At 47.9% G+C, this 15,199-nt stretch overlaps 1 protein-coding gene across 3 annotated transcripts in view; it reads left to right on the forward strand.

The window, feature by feature from the left end:
• IGDCC4 (immunoglobulin superfamily DCC subclass member 4) overlaps nucleotides 1-15,199 on the forward strand; it is an 88,885-nt gene that overhangs the window by 68,745 nt on the left and 4,941 nt on the right. For all 3 annotated transcript variants that reach the window (XM_071754158.1, XM_071754160.1, XM_071754161.1), the window contains 8 exons: nucleotides 1,668-1,775; nucleotides 2,520-2,703; nucleotides 3,367-3,494; nucleotides 4,235-4,405; nucleotides 4,893-5,030; nucleotides 5,368-5,473; nucleotides 6,537-6,771; nucleotides 13,647-13,811. In XM_071754158.1, the coding sequence (XP_071610259.1) occupies nucleotides 1,668-1,775; nucleotides 2,520-2,703; nucleotides 3,367-3,494; nucleotides 4,235-4,405; nucleotides 4,893-5,030; nucleotides 5,368-5,473; nucleotides 6,537-6,771; nucleotides 13,647-13,811 (1,235 nt within the window). The remainder of the gene's footprint in view (nucleotides 1-1,667; nucleotides 1,776-2,519; nucleotides 2,704-3,366; nucleotides 3,495-4,234; nucleotides 4,406-4,892; nucleotides 5,031-5,367; nucleotides 5,474-6,536; nucleotides 6,772-13,646; nucleotides 13,812-15,199) is intronic.

The following is a 15,199-nucleotide window of genomic DNA, read 5'->3' on the forward strand; positions in this document are numbered from 1 at the left end:
GTTCTAAGAGCTTAAACATCTGGGCCTGTGTGAAAAAATTGAAGCCAAGCCTCTGACTGAGAAATCCAAAATAACCCCAATTTCAAACGTGAACTGCTTGATGTTGTAGTAGAGCTCCACTGGCTTCACATGTGAGTGGCTGCCCTAGCCTGGGGATGGAAATGGAGGACTTGCCCTTTCCTTCACTTCATTCTCCACCAGGAGCTGCCCACAGCTGCAGCACATCTGTGAGCTCTTCTTCATCATTTCAGATCACATCATCCCCGATGAGCTGGTGTCCCAGGGAAGCCCAGCCAGATGCTCAGGCAGGAGGCAGAGAGTGCTCAGTGGTGAGAGCCGGGCTGTGAAGTTCTTTGTTTCCACCAAGCCCATGGTCTCAGCCATGGGGAAGTTGAGTGCCCTTTGGTCTCATCCCCCTTGTGTGGGTTTGAAATGTTTGCCTCTGCGTTGGTGAGGGGGGAAATGCAGATCAGGCTGCCTTGGAGGCAGACAAAAACTCTGTTTGCTCTGGGGATTCTTTCAGGGCGAAAAATGTGGCTGAACTGTTTTTATATTCTGAGCATGAGCTTGTGTTGTGGAGCAGAGAAAGCCTTTAGTAATTGGTACCATTAGCCTCTGGGAGCCTAATCAGTACAGTCATAATAAAATTGGCATCAATAAGAAAGGTTTTATTCTGCTTACGTTGTCTGGCAAAGAAAGCAGTGATCTATCAGGGCAGGGAATGAACAGGCACGTCCCAAATTTAACAAACTTCATCAGTGTGCTGCAGCCAAGGCAACCAAAGACAGTCTGGCCTGCTCTTGCTGAGCTTCTGAATGGGCTGGCTGCTGGAGGGAGAAGCTGGCCAGTGTCTTACTTGAGAACTTTGTATCTCCCAAATTGTTTCCTCAATTAAAAAACACTCAGGTGTTACTTGACACAGCAAAGGAGTATTTCAGCTGATGAAAGATCAAAGGTAAGAAGGAAGTGAATTTTGGACCAGGCCACCACTGCTTGGAGGGAGGCAGAGCACCCTGTCCTGCAGCTCAGCTTGGGTCCATGGGGTGTGTGGCTGTCTGATGGGAAGGGTGTGTAAGGAGAACCCTCAGGTTTCTGGTGTGAGTTTGGTGTGAGCTGGTGCTTTCCTAATTGCAATTCAAAAACCTCTGCTCTGGAGGCAAAATAGTCACCAAGCTGCCAGTGACAACAATGAGTGTGAGGACTTGTTGGAAGGAAGATCCTCAGGAAGGACTTTAGAAACTGGAGGTGCATTTTGGAGAGGACTCCTCAAGAATGCACAGCTCAGTGTATCCACATCCCTGGGGGAGAGAGAGGAGTCACCATGCATAGGTTTTTTTGGCAGTCTGCAAGGCAGAAAGATCCTGAGATGATGTGCTACAGGCCACTGGTTAACCCCTGGGGACTGACTGGGACAAGTTTGTTTGCATCTGATAATTTCTGTAAAAAGTGAGGGGAGAACTAAAGAGTATCTGTGATGATAGGTGCTCCAGGTGTGAGATTTCTTGGATGTGGAAAGCCAAAGGGGAGCTCTGTGAGATGTTTTAGCAAATACAACAAGCTGCTTTCTTGAATGGTGAGAAAAGCTGGTCAGATCAAAGAAAACATGACTAGCTGGGGAGGGTTGGTAACAAAGATCACCCCAGACAAACCCTGATTGATTTTTCCAGCTCCTGGGAAGCTCTATGAGGTGAAGCTGGTGGCATTCAATAAACACGAAGATGGTTACGCAGCGGTTTGGAAGGGTAAAACAGAAAAGGCACCTGCAACAGCAGTAGGTGAGGAATGCCCTTCATTTGTTGTCTGTCTCTTCTGCTTCAAAGGAAGGGTAGAGATTCAAGTTATGGAAGATGAACTTGGAGAAGGACAATATGGAAATGCAGAAGGTTCCAATATAAGGAGTGTCCCATTGAAAATTGCATTGGAGAAATTATCTGAGGAAGGAAAGAAAGGAGCAAAATCCCCCCCTTCCTATTAGGGTTGTGGGTATGGATGGCCTCCATCACATTCTCTCTGGCCTCCATTGGTGGCTCAGGGATGGCCTCAGAAATACCAAATATCCTGGGCTTAATCTTGTACCTTACAAAATTCCAGAACATGGACACACAGCATTGCAGGCTTTTGGAGTGTTTTAAGGAAAATAAAAGCTCTGAAGACCTAGGCTCCATTCTCAGCTCTACCAGTCTGCTATGAGATGGTGAACAGTCTGGGCTCCTCCTTAGCCTGCTGGGGGCCTGTCAGGAGGGTATCTCTGATCTGGCCTCCTGTGCTCCATGGTAGCACAGCACCACCTTGGTTTGTAGATCCTCACTGTGATCTTGTCTTGGTGAGAGGAAAAGGGTGGACCTGTGCATGCACAAGAGAAGAGCTAAGCTGGGTATCTAGGCTTATGCTGGAGGCCAGCATCCCACTGCAGGCTTCCCAGCTTAGGCTGGCTTTATTCCCTCTTTTCCATGCCCGTGGTGGCTGTCCTTTGCCTTGCTGTCACATCTCCAAATCTCTTTTTTCATCTTGCACCACAGACCCCCCTCTGCAGAAGGGTCCCCCGCTGCCTCCTGTCCAGGTGTATGCAGAGTCCAACAGCTCAACCTCCATATGGCTCAGGTGGAAGAAACCTGACTTCACCACAGTCAAGATTGTCAACTACACCGTGCGCTTCAGCCCCTGGGGCCTGAAAAATGCCTCTCTTGTTACCTACTACACGAGGTAAAGAGGGGTGCCAAGGGTTCATCTGCCAGGTATTGCTCACGTCAGGAATAAACAGAGGGCAGGAGGAACCTGCCTGGAAGTTCCAGCACTGTGCAAAATCCTGTGTGTTTCACATGCTGGAAATATCTGCAGATACATTCAGAACTGCTGAAATGTGGCACTGGGACTTGCCTATGACTTGAATACCAAGGGATCATTTACTGCCTGGTCTCTGCATCTTTTCTTTTCTGGTTTGACCATACCAGGTTGTTTCCCAGTCAGTAATACAGCCAGGTGTAATTGTGGTCAGCCTCAAAGCATTCATGATTTGTGAGATGGTCCTCACAGGTTTGGTTTAAAAATTGCTAAAGTTTAAGCAGTTGTAGTAACTTGGGGGTGTAGTTTAAATCTGGATTCCCATGCAGGTTTTCAGCCTGTAGCCAGGCTGTCTTTTCAAACTTTTCTGTGCAAGTACATCAGAAATGGTCCTGGGGGCTGGGAACTGACTTTGTTCTGTAACAGGGAGCTGAGTTCTTTTCCATTCACTGCAGGAGATGAAGGATAAATACTGTAGGAGCAAGGGATAATCTCTTAAAGTGATCCTGCTAAGGTGCCAAGGTGGCAGTGGGTGGGAGAACCAGCTACTGTTCATGGCCCTGTGAGTGTGTCCTCTTTTTGCAGCTCGGATGAAGACATTCTCATCAGTGGGTTGAAGCCCTACACCAGGTATGAGTTTGCTGTGCAGTCCAATGGTGTTGGCATTGATGGACCCTTTGGCAGCGTGGTGGAGAGGTTCACCCTTCCTGACCGTGAGTATCTGTGGGAATTGGATCTTCATTTCTCCTTGCTTTTCCTGAATCTCTTGCCAGATCCCTTCTAATGTTCCTTCTCAAATCAATGCCAAGCTCTGGTGTCCCCCTAAAAGGCTGAGAGCCACTAAGCACCCTGGTGGCTTTCCCAAGCCTGTCACAGGAGTGCTGCTTTGTAAACAGAGACAAGCATGTAGGGAGAATTAGGGCAACAGTTGTTACACACACAATTGTTACTGTACCACATTTGTTACTGTGGGTTGACCTTTGGGTTCAGAGAACTCCTGCTCATCAGGGAGAAATATGATATTCAGCTTCACAGAGCAGCAGTGATGGGCTTTGGAGGTGCTGTGTGTCCTGCCCCTAGCTGTGGTTCAAGAAGGACTTTGGGGAAGATTGAGGAGAAATCAACAAGGAGCAGGGATGTGCTAAGAATATTCTTTTCAAATATGACCAACATCCCACAGTCTCAAACTGAGCTGCAGTGTCACCTTTCCCTTGCCTGGTTGGCCATGATGCACAAGTCCTGCTCTTGGCTGGGCTCAGCAGTGTCCTCTCTGCTCTCTGCACAGCTTTTTGGGTGTCTGGACACCCAGGTGACTCAGCTTGTCACACCTGCAAACAGCACTGGCACCACTGAGAAGGATTCAGAGAAGGCTCAGAGCAGTTGTGCCCTGCAGGTTGAATCCTCTCCTCCTCTTCTCTGCTGTTCACTCTGGGACTTTCCTTGTCTCTGCCAGGTCCCTCAACTCCTCCCTCTGACCTGAGGCTGCACCCACTCAACCCCTATGCTGTCCAGGTGCACTGGTGCCCCCCAGCTGAGCCCAATGGCATCATTGTGGAGTACCTCATCCTCTACAATGCCAACAACACTCAGCCTGATGACATGTGGACCCTGCTGACACGAGAAGGTGAGGCCCCTCAGGGTACTCTCATATCCCCCCAAGTCTTCCTCCTTCACCTCCCTTCTTCCCTGGCCATGGAGCTCTGGTTGATCAGGCCTGCTGCCCTGATTTTGCCTCACCCAAAGCACATACAAATAAACATTCAAGAGCTTGTGCTGCTTTCTTGGAGCAAGTCAGGGATGTGACTACCAAGAGACATGAAAACCATACATGTCTAGGTCTGAAATAGCTACTATCACCCAGCAAACATCCTGCAGATACAGGCTGGCAGCCAGTAATTCCTAGGAGGACATCATGCCACTGCACTCAGTATCATCTCTGTAAGCAGCAAGTTCATTAATACCAAGGAGATGTATGAATTACCTCTTGGAGCTCATGACACAAAATCCCTCACTTCTCTGGGTCCAACAGAATTCTACTGCTGCTTTGCTGCAGCCTCTGACTACTCTTGAAACTGCACGTTTTAAACCTGTTTTGACTTGCTTTTGTCCAGGAAATATCTTCAGCACTGAAGTGCATGGCCTGGAAAGTGATACCAGATACTTCTTCAAGATGGGAGCAAAGACAGTTGTGGGATCTGGTCCCTATTCAAATGTGAAGGATGTGCACACCCTCCGGGAGAAGTTGTCAGGTAAGAATTTCCCCTTTGTCCCCATTCAGGACACATGAGCTGTGTTGTATTTCTGTCTGCCAAGCAATTGCCTGGTGTCACCACACAGGGTGTGAGACGTGACCTTGTGTGGGCCAGTACAGAGGACCCCAGCAGAGTCCTCAGATGTGTGGCTCCTCGGGCAGCTCCAGAACCCATCCCACAACACTTCATCTCCCTTCCCCATTCCAGCTCCCATGGAAGAGCACATGCACCTTGCATCTTGGTGCATTCCAACCCAAGCCATTCTATGAGTAAGGCACTTTACACCTTCTTCCTTCTGGCAGCTGAAATGATGTGTGTGTCCTTACCCTCCTAGATGTGCTGGATATCCACTCAGTCACAGGAATCATTGTGGGGGTCTGCCTGGGGCTGCTCTGCATCCTCTTCTGCATGTGTGCCAGCTTCCGCAACAGCAAGCAGAGGTAGGGGTCCCCTCTCCTTTCTGGGAGGTAAAGGAGGCTGATGAGGAAGGAGACAAAACCCAGCACTGTGAGTGCTGCCCCTGTTCAGCTGGGCTGGTTGGGGTATGAAATACATGAAATCAGATAATACAAAGATTGAGTCCTGAAAGGACTCAAGGCTAAGGCTAAGGCCTGGCTAAGGAACATAGTTAGTGTAATCTTTTCACTGATTTATTTTCTCAGTAATTTCTCTTTAATTTGCCTTTCTAGACTAAGAAAGGTTTGGATTTTTTTTCAGAGAAATAAAATTTTAAAAAAAAAACAGAAAACAAGAAAAGGAAAAAAGCCCACTACTTGTCAGATTATCTGTGTCTGTCTGGGCAGTGCTTTGCTCCTGAGAATGGGCAGCTCTGAGTATGTTTGGAAAGGGTTTGTTAACTTCCAGTTGGGAAAATAATGAAAGAGTTCCCAGTGAGCGACAGGCTGGCTTAAGGAGAACTGGACTCAGCCTCAGAACTCCCCAGGGGTCAGAAATCATCCACAAACATTTGGAAAGACCATGACTGGAAACCAACTGAGTTGTTGAGAAAAGTGTTGAGCTGGCAGCAGATCTCAGGACTAGCAACAAGCAGCTCCTGAGGCCTTGTCCTGATGTGGCCACCAAACTTTTCTGTCCTGTGGCATCTCTGACCTGTAAAGCAGAGCTGTTAGGAGTGACACAGCTCCCCATGGGCCAGGGTTAGACAGTGCTTGTTCTGGCTCTGGGACTTGGGTTTGTCTGCTGTCCTTGTGCTCCACTGGTGAGGGCTTGGCATGCAAGACCATGCTTTGTGTGAGCTTTAGGATAGTGAAGGTGATGAAGAAATGCTTCTGGGGAGAGGCTGCTGCAGTGAGAGGTGTTCCAGCAAGATGGGGATAGAGGATCCCCTTCCTCAGGGGTGGCAGGGCAGGGGTGTGGGCCTGGTGGTTTCTACAGGGCCAGGCCTGGAGGGGGTCACTGTGTTTGGCAGTCCTTGGATTTTCAGAATAGAGGAGAAAGAGGCTGATGAGAGATAGATGTCAACTCCTGCTTGTTTTCCCTCAGGGAGGCCCTGCCAGGCCTGGATTCCCAGGCAGCTGGCAACCACACTTACTACCACCGGAGCAGGCAAGGGGTGACAGCTCCCAGTGCCACCTTGGACTCCCATGAGCTGGAGTCCCTCATGTCCCCAGTCTCAGAGGATGCACCCGTGCCCTTGGGAGACATCACAGAACTGACAGAAGTGCACAGCCTCATCCACACCAACCTCCCTGAGGACATTGCCCAGGGGAAAAGGAAGGTAAGGACCCATGCACGTGGTGACTGAGCTCCTGCCCTAGGCAAGGGTCTTTTTTGGGTGGATGCTGCTGAGAAGTTGGGGTCTGATCACCCCCAGAGAAGCAGCTCCCAAACATACCACTGCAGAAAGCTGCACTGTTCCCATTGCTGTGGTGTGTAGGTGGTGTGAATCAGTGTGGTGGCCAGAATAGATGCTCTGCCTTCCAGAATGCTCTTGCTTAGAGTAAAATTAGCTTTGGCTTTAAATAGTGTGCACTGGAATACCCTTGAAAATAGACAAGAAATTGTGTTTCATTTGTAAACCTGATTTTTGGAAATAGTCTTTTCCTGCCCCACTTGCTTTGCCTGACATTGCATTGCCTTTCAGTCCTCCCTGCCCATTTCCTCTCTCAAGCTTGCCTGCAACATTTCATTCCATTAGGGAACCTTTAATTGGCCTAATTTAGTTAATCTGTTTATGTCTCTCTTTGTAGCCCAGGGAGAGCATGTAAGGTAATTAGGAGGTTCAGTAAAACAAATGCATGGTGAGCACGTGGGATTTCAGTGATGCACTCGTGTGCCACGGAAGGGGAGGTGGGTTCAGGTACCTGGGTAACCACCAGCCCTCTCCTCACTGCTGGTGGTGGGGTCCTTTGAAAACACAATGTCTTCTGCTGCCTTTAATAGTCAGCTGAAGCCCAGCTCTTGGCCATCCCCCTGTGTCACAGCAGATCCCTGCTCAGCTGAAGGAGAGGCAGTTTGCAGCCAAGCTTCATCCATTAATTTGGGTGGAACATCCATGAATTTGGGTGGAATGTGGCTGCCTGTTTGCAGCCAAGCTGAGGAGTGGGAGGAATTTTCTCCAGCTCAGTCTGTGAAATAAGGAAGAAATGTTTTCAGTGGTGGTGACTTACCCTTGGAACAGGTTGGGGTGGGGGGAAAGTTCCTTCCCTCAGGAGGCCTTCCTCAGGGCAGCATATTCAGATCTTGCTTCCAAAGCAGCAATCCTGCCTGCAAAGGTTTACACAAAGATTTTCACATGTGCAGAGCATGAGTTGGAGAGGACAGAGCCAAGGCCTTGGGGCTCAGCCTGAGAGCTTGGGGTCCCCAGCATCCTTTGGAGAGGCTGGCTGGGTCCAGCAGCAGAGTTGTGTTCAGAGATCAGAGCTTTGGGGAGAGGGAAAGTTCTGGCTCTTGTCTCTACATCCATGATTTGATGGGGAAAGTCCTCTTGAGAGTTAAATCCACTGAGGATTTTTGCCAGCAGGATAAAGAGCTTGTTTTCTTGATGGATGTTGACAGAGAAGTAAGGATCATACGAGGAACAGCTGTTCAAAGCCATCCGGAGAGCAGGGTTGTCACCTGGAGAACAGGATTGTCACCCCTGTCACCAGGTGGAGATGGCCTGGTAGGTGAAGGAGAGCTCGAGTGGCAGCCAGGAGCAACAGGATGTTGTTACTGGGAGTGGGCACTGGAGGGAGATGTGCTCCCACGCAGGAGGCCAGCTCCCTCCACTGCCCAGCTCCTGCTGGAAGTGCCACCTGAGCCAGCCCTGGGGACCATGACATCCCCTCTGTACTCTGACATATATAATTAAGGGTGAGAAGATTCAAAAACATCTTCATGTTGCTGTTGCCAAGAGGCCACATGTTCAGGTGGTGATGTGAATTTACCTGGCTGGCTGGTCAGGTCTCCTGAGTGTGACCAGACCAGTGCACACCTACCTGGTCCCCACAACAGAGTGAAGCAGAGCAAGGTGTAGTTGGAAGTGTGTTCATCCCCCTGCTTGTAAGCAAAGCTCCCTGCTTGTAGCTAAGGAGCTGGGCTGTGGCTTCCTTGGGTTGTCTTCTGTGCTGCAAATAGCTTCTTCTAGTGGCTTTTTTAGCTGGGCTGCCAAATTCCCCTCCCCAGGATCCTGCCTGGAACTGCATGTGGCCAGGAGCTTTGTACTGCAGAATAACCATCTGCTTTTGTTACCTTCTCTTTGCTTCCCTCATGCTGTGTGTGGTTGGGGCTGTGAAAAGCCATGTCAGGGAATGTGGTAGAGCCACAGGAAAGAGAAAATCCGGTGGAAGGAAATTCCTGGTCCAGCCTGGCAAGGGGAAGCTCCCCAGAGTGCTCTGGGTTGGGTACTATCACCTGCAGTCCTAGTCAATAAAAGGAGTGTGAAATGTCTCCAGGATCCCTTTTTTTTTGTCAGCATATCGTGTCACCACAGAGCTCAGGATGTTGGCTGGGATAGACTCTTAGTCTGATGCTGCTGCCACTGTTGGGCAGGTTTGGAGGGCTGTGAAGCCAAGGAACAATTTGTGTCACCTCCAGTTGCCTGATGGCTTCTCTGCCCTCAAGTTACACTCCTGAACCTGTTTTGTGTTGGCTGAGGGGCACTAAAAGCTGCTCCCAGGCTTGGAGGCTCTTCACATGGTAGTTGGTTTGTTAGCAGTTCATGAACTACTCTTTGTTGTTGTAATTCTTGTGGCAGCCCAGGGGTTCCAGTGGAGATTGGAGACTCACGTTGTTAGATGTGCTGACACAAAGAAGGGACTGTCCCTGTGCTATCAGCATTCAGGAGTGAGTGGATGTCACTTAGTGTAGGTGTGGTGGTTGGAGAACAATGAGACCAAGGGCAGGAAGGCTTTAACAACACTGGGATTTCAACTGACTCTTACAAGGAATTGTCCTCAAGGGTTTAGGGAGCTCCCCTTCTCGTTTTCAAGTCACAATCACCGCTTCCTACCAACACAGGGTCATGATCCCTCTTGGGCCATTATCAGTAACACTGGGTTTGTGTAAGTGGGAGGTGGGACAATCTTTGTGCTGCTGGGCAGCCCACAGGAGCCCTCTGGTCACCCTGTCCTTGCTTGCAGGACAGCAAGGTGCTGCAGCAGCCAAGCTGGTGGCACGGGGCCACTCTGGACAGGTGACGGCTCCATCAGACAGGAGTAGGCTCAGCCATTTAGTGGGGCCTTTTTCTTCTTTTCAGAAGAAGGAAAAGGCCCCAGTGGTCACACATGAGGATTTGTAAACCCACTGACAAGTGATTTTCCTCTCTTACTCTCTTCCCCTTTCAGATGACCCCCAGACTGGTCCCCTCAGTAGCCCACGCTAGAAATGGCGGCGTAATGCACAGGCTGTGGTGATGCAGCTCTGTTTCTCCTGACAGATGGGCTGAGGATGATAAAATGGCTCTGCTCCAGATATCTCTGTCACTGCTGTTTTGGGGCCAAGCAATTTAGGGGGTGGGGAAGAATCTTAAAAAGCATCTGCTTTCCATGGAAGACTTCAGTTTTTCGTTGAATGAAGCCAAAGCCAAGCGTCTTGGCTTGGAAAGGTTTGCTGTTGTGCTTCCTGTGAGCTGGAACTTTCCTTCCTTGCTGCCCCACTCTTTCCCTGTGGGCCTCCTCCCTATGAAGACTGAGTTTCCCATGAAGCATCCCCATAATTCAGAGAGCAAAAGCTGCAATGCAACAGGGAACTTGGATCTTCCTGGGTTCTTTGTTGTTTTCGTGTCAAAATTTTTCTGTATGGGAAAAAAGTCCCAACATTTTCTGAGACGTCTTAGATGAGAGCTGTGCCTTCCACTGAGAGCTAGCAGAGATCCTCCTGTATCTGATGGGAGAGAGGTTTTGTGTTCCATGTTTTTTAGAGGCCCAGGGATGCCCATATTTGCTTGACCTGGAGCTTTCCCACCTCCACCAGGTGCCATTCAGCAATGAAGCCTTGCTCTCTGCTGCGACACTCTGAAAAGCTGGGCACATCTGAAATGTCCCCAGCCTTGTTTTGCCCAGGATTTCAAGCTGCTTTAAATAACCATCCTCATAAAACAGGGAAGGTTTCAAGATTAACATTTCCTGCATGCTCATTCTCAGCTCATATATTTGCATGAAATCGTTACTTGTAGCTGGAAAGGTAACATGATCGAGGCACATTTTTACCAGTCAGAGTTTCTATAAAAAGGCTAAAATGAAATGGCTTGTTTGCTTTGATAAGGATTTAGCTGTAATGGAAACACCTTTTATTGGAAGATGGTTTTATTAGTTTTCATTCTTGTGTTTGCAGTGATCTGACCAAGGGATTTTTTTCCCTCTTTAAATTATTATTAGACTGACACTTCTGGCCTTCGTTGCTCTAAACAAGAGAACATTTCCTTGTCTTCCTTCAGCCATACACTAGTCCCCCTCAAGTAGAATGAAATAGTATCATTTATTACACAAAAAAATACTGCCAAAAAAAAGAGACCAAAACAGAGAAGCTTTCAGGCACAAAAGACTTTCTTCAAGTCTGTGATGAAAACAGACCTAGAGTTAATTGCTGCTGCCCAACCTTAGAGACTAAGTCCCAAGAGGGGTTTTTTTGTTTTTTTTTTTTCTTTCCCTCTCAACCATAATGTGCTTGAACAACATGTGGGATATAGACCATGTTGTTTGGCTGATGGTTTTTTTTTTTCTGTTTGTTGAAAGTTGCAAACTGGTACAAAACAAGTTTGTTCTTCTTTGCAGCCAATTTCAGCCAGAGCCGAACAGGCTGTTCCCAGAGTCATCAAAACCTATGTAAACATGGCAGATTGACATTTCCACTAACAGATGGTCCCTTGGGGATTGCCTGTTTCTTTCCACGTTTTTTGGTATTCACAAGATGCCTGCAAGAAGGTTTTCAAGTTTGCTCTGTGTGTGTGTGTGTGTGTGCCTACGATGCTCAGATCTTTCTGACGGCAAATACGTGCAGGCATCTCTAAGAGGACACACATTTGCCTGCACGTGTGCCTGCTTCTGTAGCTTCAGTGCTGAGATTTCCAGGCACTATTTGCTCAGTAACGTATGTTCCTTGGAAAAGGCACAGAAGCCATCAGTCAGCAATGGAGCTGCAGAAAGCCTTTCAGATGGCAGCAGAAGCACATTGAACGTGTTCCTTGGTTACTGACACGTAGTGATGTTCCTCCTTGTCAGCTCTGTGCAATCGCTTCGTTGAGTTCTTGCTATTAAAGAGATGCTTAATGATTGTCCACTTGGAAAGGGAGCAATTAGGGAATGCTTTTGGCTCGGAATATATTGCTGAGGATTGCAGAGAGAGGAATAGCAAAGATGCTGCCTCCAGCATCCACTTCTAAATTAGCAAATGCTTGATACCCCCAAGGCTGGGTTTGCGCATCACTGTTCTGGAGGGGCTGTCATATAAATGAGGTCCTTTACTACCTATTTGGTTGGGGATTGATCCTCAGGCAGCAGAAAAACCTCTATTACTTGGGGTTGGTGCTGGGCTGTTGGGCTGCTCCACCTCCCTCAAGGTGTTGACCGCTTTGGCATTTAGTTGGAGGTGGACAGAAGGTGTTCTGGATGAGCACTTCACTGTGCCTTCTGCCAGCAGCAGCAGCACAAGGTCATGTTTGCCTCTTGCTAAATAGCTGACTTAGGAATGCCTGGCTCACATGCAACATCTGGTCCTGTATTTCTACCTAATTTCCAGCCAGATGGACTGAGGCACAAGAAGGTCAAGAGACTCGCCCAAGGTCAGGCTGATGTCAGAAATCTCCTTACCATCTTGTGTGACCCTGACTGTTGTTGGGGTAGGTCTGGCCTCTGTAAGTCACCACCAGATAGGCAGAGCAGCACTGTAGGTTTCTCCTGCTTGGCAGTGAGCAGTAGGTGGCTGATGGGTTTGAATTGATGGGCAAGGTATCATCTTCACCCTGCACAGCCCATCGTGCTCATGCCACCAGTGCTGTGTGTGCACCTGCACACTCACAGTCAAATCAGGATTTTCTCTTCACTTTAGCCTTAGGTCAGCCTCTCACTTCTATCCAGGCAACATGTAACTTCTGTAGAATGAGCTTAGAGACTCTTGTCTTCCTTAAATCTGAGCACTCCTATGTTATGTATGTGTATGTAGGTGAGTCAGTAGCAAGGCTGAGCTCAGGTAAATGTGGGACAGCCCAGTAAAATAAAAACCTGGAAAGAAAATACTTTTCTGCCTGTGAACTAATGGTCTGAGCTGTTAAATAACTTCAGGTCTTAAAGGCACACATTGCCTGTACACAGAGGTGTGCATTCAACAGTTTATTGCAAGGGAAAGCTGAGAGAACCCAGAACAAATTGCATTCAGCCCATATAATTTAATTACATCTACAAACAAGGTAACACTGCTTGCCCAGGGGATTTAAAGCTGAGCTAAGAATCTCCTGGTGGTCCGTTGCAAAAAAAATTTAAATAAATTTAAAAGTGAGGCCCCCAGTTTTGTGTCTCCATGTGGTTGGGCAATGGGAGAGTGTTTACCCAAGCCCTAGCTTGCAGCAGGAAATTTGTGTGCAGTGTGGAGTGAGTGTTTCAGCATTGTCCTCAGCTCTTACTGGAGCACACATGCCAGTGCACACAGGTGAGGGTCCTCCAATGCTGCAGAGCATTGCTTGTGCCAAAGCAAATGCTGTGATTGTTCTGCTCCAGGTTTCCACCACCCCTGTTTCTTCCCAGCTTGGCAATGTTTTCCTGTAGGTTCATACTGCTTGGGGTTGTTTGCAGCTTTGCAACTTTGATTTCAGTGGACCTTTAAGTGATGGCATGTGCCATGCTGGACCTATTGACCTGAAACTTTGTGAATCAGTGGAGAGCCTGCTCAGGTTGTCAACCATCTGGCAACCTCTCTTCACTTGCTCTGTTCCAGGCTGTGTAACAGAGCAATGAAGCCTGTTGGAATAGGGCAACTGTGCCAGTCCATCCCAGCAAGTATTTTTATTTTGATGCCTTTAAAAGTGATCTCTGCATTTAACTTGTGTCTTCTAGCACTGTGGTATCTCCCCCAACTCGAAATTTCCTTTCCCAAGCTGCTTCTCATTTCAGATTTATGAGGGTAAGAATCTGTATCTGTGCTAATTGGATCTTTTCTCCTCCCACTTTTCATCTGCAGGCTTCATGGAATAAAGCAGCCAACCAGCCCTGGACAAACAGCATTGCCAGATATGGGGACACAATCACAAAAGAGCCTCTCTCTGCTGTGAATGGATCACTGAAGCTCCCTTCCAGTGCAGGACAGAAGCTTTTGTTACAAGCTCTGGTTTATGATGCTGTGTTGGTGGGTATCCTTGGTCATTTATTGACTTGTGTATTCTGATGTGGTTTTTTCAATCTGTGTTCCTCATCTCCTTTTCTCCTTTCCTGCAGCACAGGAGAAAATGTTTTCTTCTCTGAGATAGCTTTAGTTGGCTGATTGTGGTCTTTATTTTTTTTTTTCCTCCATATAATAGCAAGGCTGATGGGATTTGAGGAAAAGCAGTTTATTTTTTTTCAAGAATCATTCAAATCCTGAATCTCCCTCCTGATCTTCTGTCTTGAGTCCAGCCAGCCTTGAGGGCCTGTGCTGTGGGCTTGTTCCTTCAGTGCTGGTGAAGTGGGGTCAGACAGCCCAGTTGTCACCAGGATTGTGGCTCTGCTGGTTCCTGAGGACCAGGAGCCAGGCACCAGCAGTCTGCTTGGAGCCTTTGCTGTGGCTGTGCAGCAAGCAGCCTGATGAATGAGTTGGGAGCTGCCATGCTCAGCACACTCACTGAGATCTCCAGTGTGTTTGCCTGCAGGAGGAATTGCATTTTTGCCTGTAAGAGGAGTCAAAGATCAAGGGCTGATTTAAACTCCTTCTCCAGATAGGGTGCACTGCACTTGTCTTCTTTATGTGGGTGCATAGATTAGGAGGAAATCCCTGATACAGCCTCATTAGAATAAATTTGCACTCTTGTGTTTGGGAGTCTCTGTAAGGAGTGTGATGTGTGTGCCACAGTCTCAAGCAGAGGAAGGTGACATCTGCTCACATTGCACCAGAAGATTTATTTGGTTATTGCTTTAAAAAGTTCACCCCCTTCTCTAGAAAATGCTTGTACTTACCTTACCAATGTTTCCTTCCTACACAGTAGTGTGAAAATCAATTGTACACAGGATGTAATTAAGAGTGTGGATAGAGTAAAGACAGTGTTGTACAACCCAACTACAGGGCACCATTTACAGCACAGATAACCCACCAGAGTTTGTCAACAAAGGAGAGAAGTGTTAATATATGTAAATGATGCACAAAGTTGGCTTCAGCACAAGGTGCAAATTACACATGGGTTATCACTTCCATACTTTGAGTTCTCTGCTTGCTACTAAATCACACTCAGCCCAAAATCTGAGCACTGGTTGCCCGCAGAGCTCTTTGTGAGCTTCCAAAATAATTTGTCTGTTCAATTGTTGAAAATAAGCAGTGACCTGCTTGTTAGCCAGATTTGTGGGGACCTGTAGCCTGAACTCCACTTGGATACCACAGAGGAGAACTGATTATTTTCTTTTGGAATTCAAGTGCTTGAATTTACACCTGCTTTTGCAACGAGGCCTCTAACAAAGATTTTGTGATAGGTAGCCAAGATTAAAGGAGGAAAGCAAAGGAAGCCCTGGTATCCAGTTGTGGGTCTATATCACAAGATGTCTCTGAAG

The sequence above is a fragment of the Heliangelus exortis genome, chromosome 11 (genome assembly GCF_036169615.1).
Source record: "Heliangelus exortis chromosome 11, bHelExo1.hap1, whole genome shotgun sequence".
Taxonomy (NCBI): Eukaryota; Metazoa; Chordata; class Aves; order Apodiformes; family Trochilidae; genus Heliangelus; species Heliangelus exortis.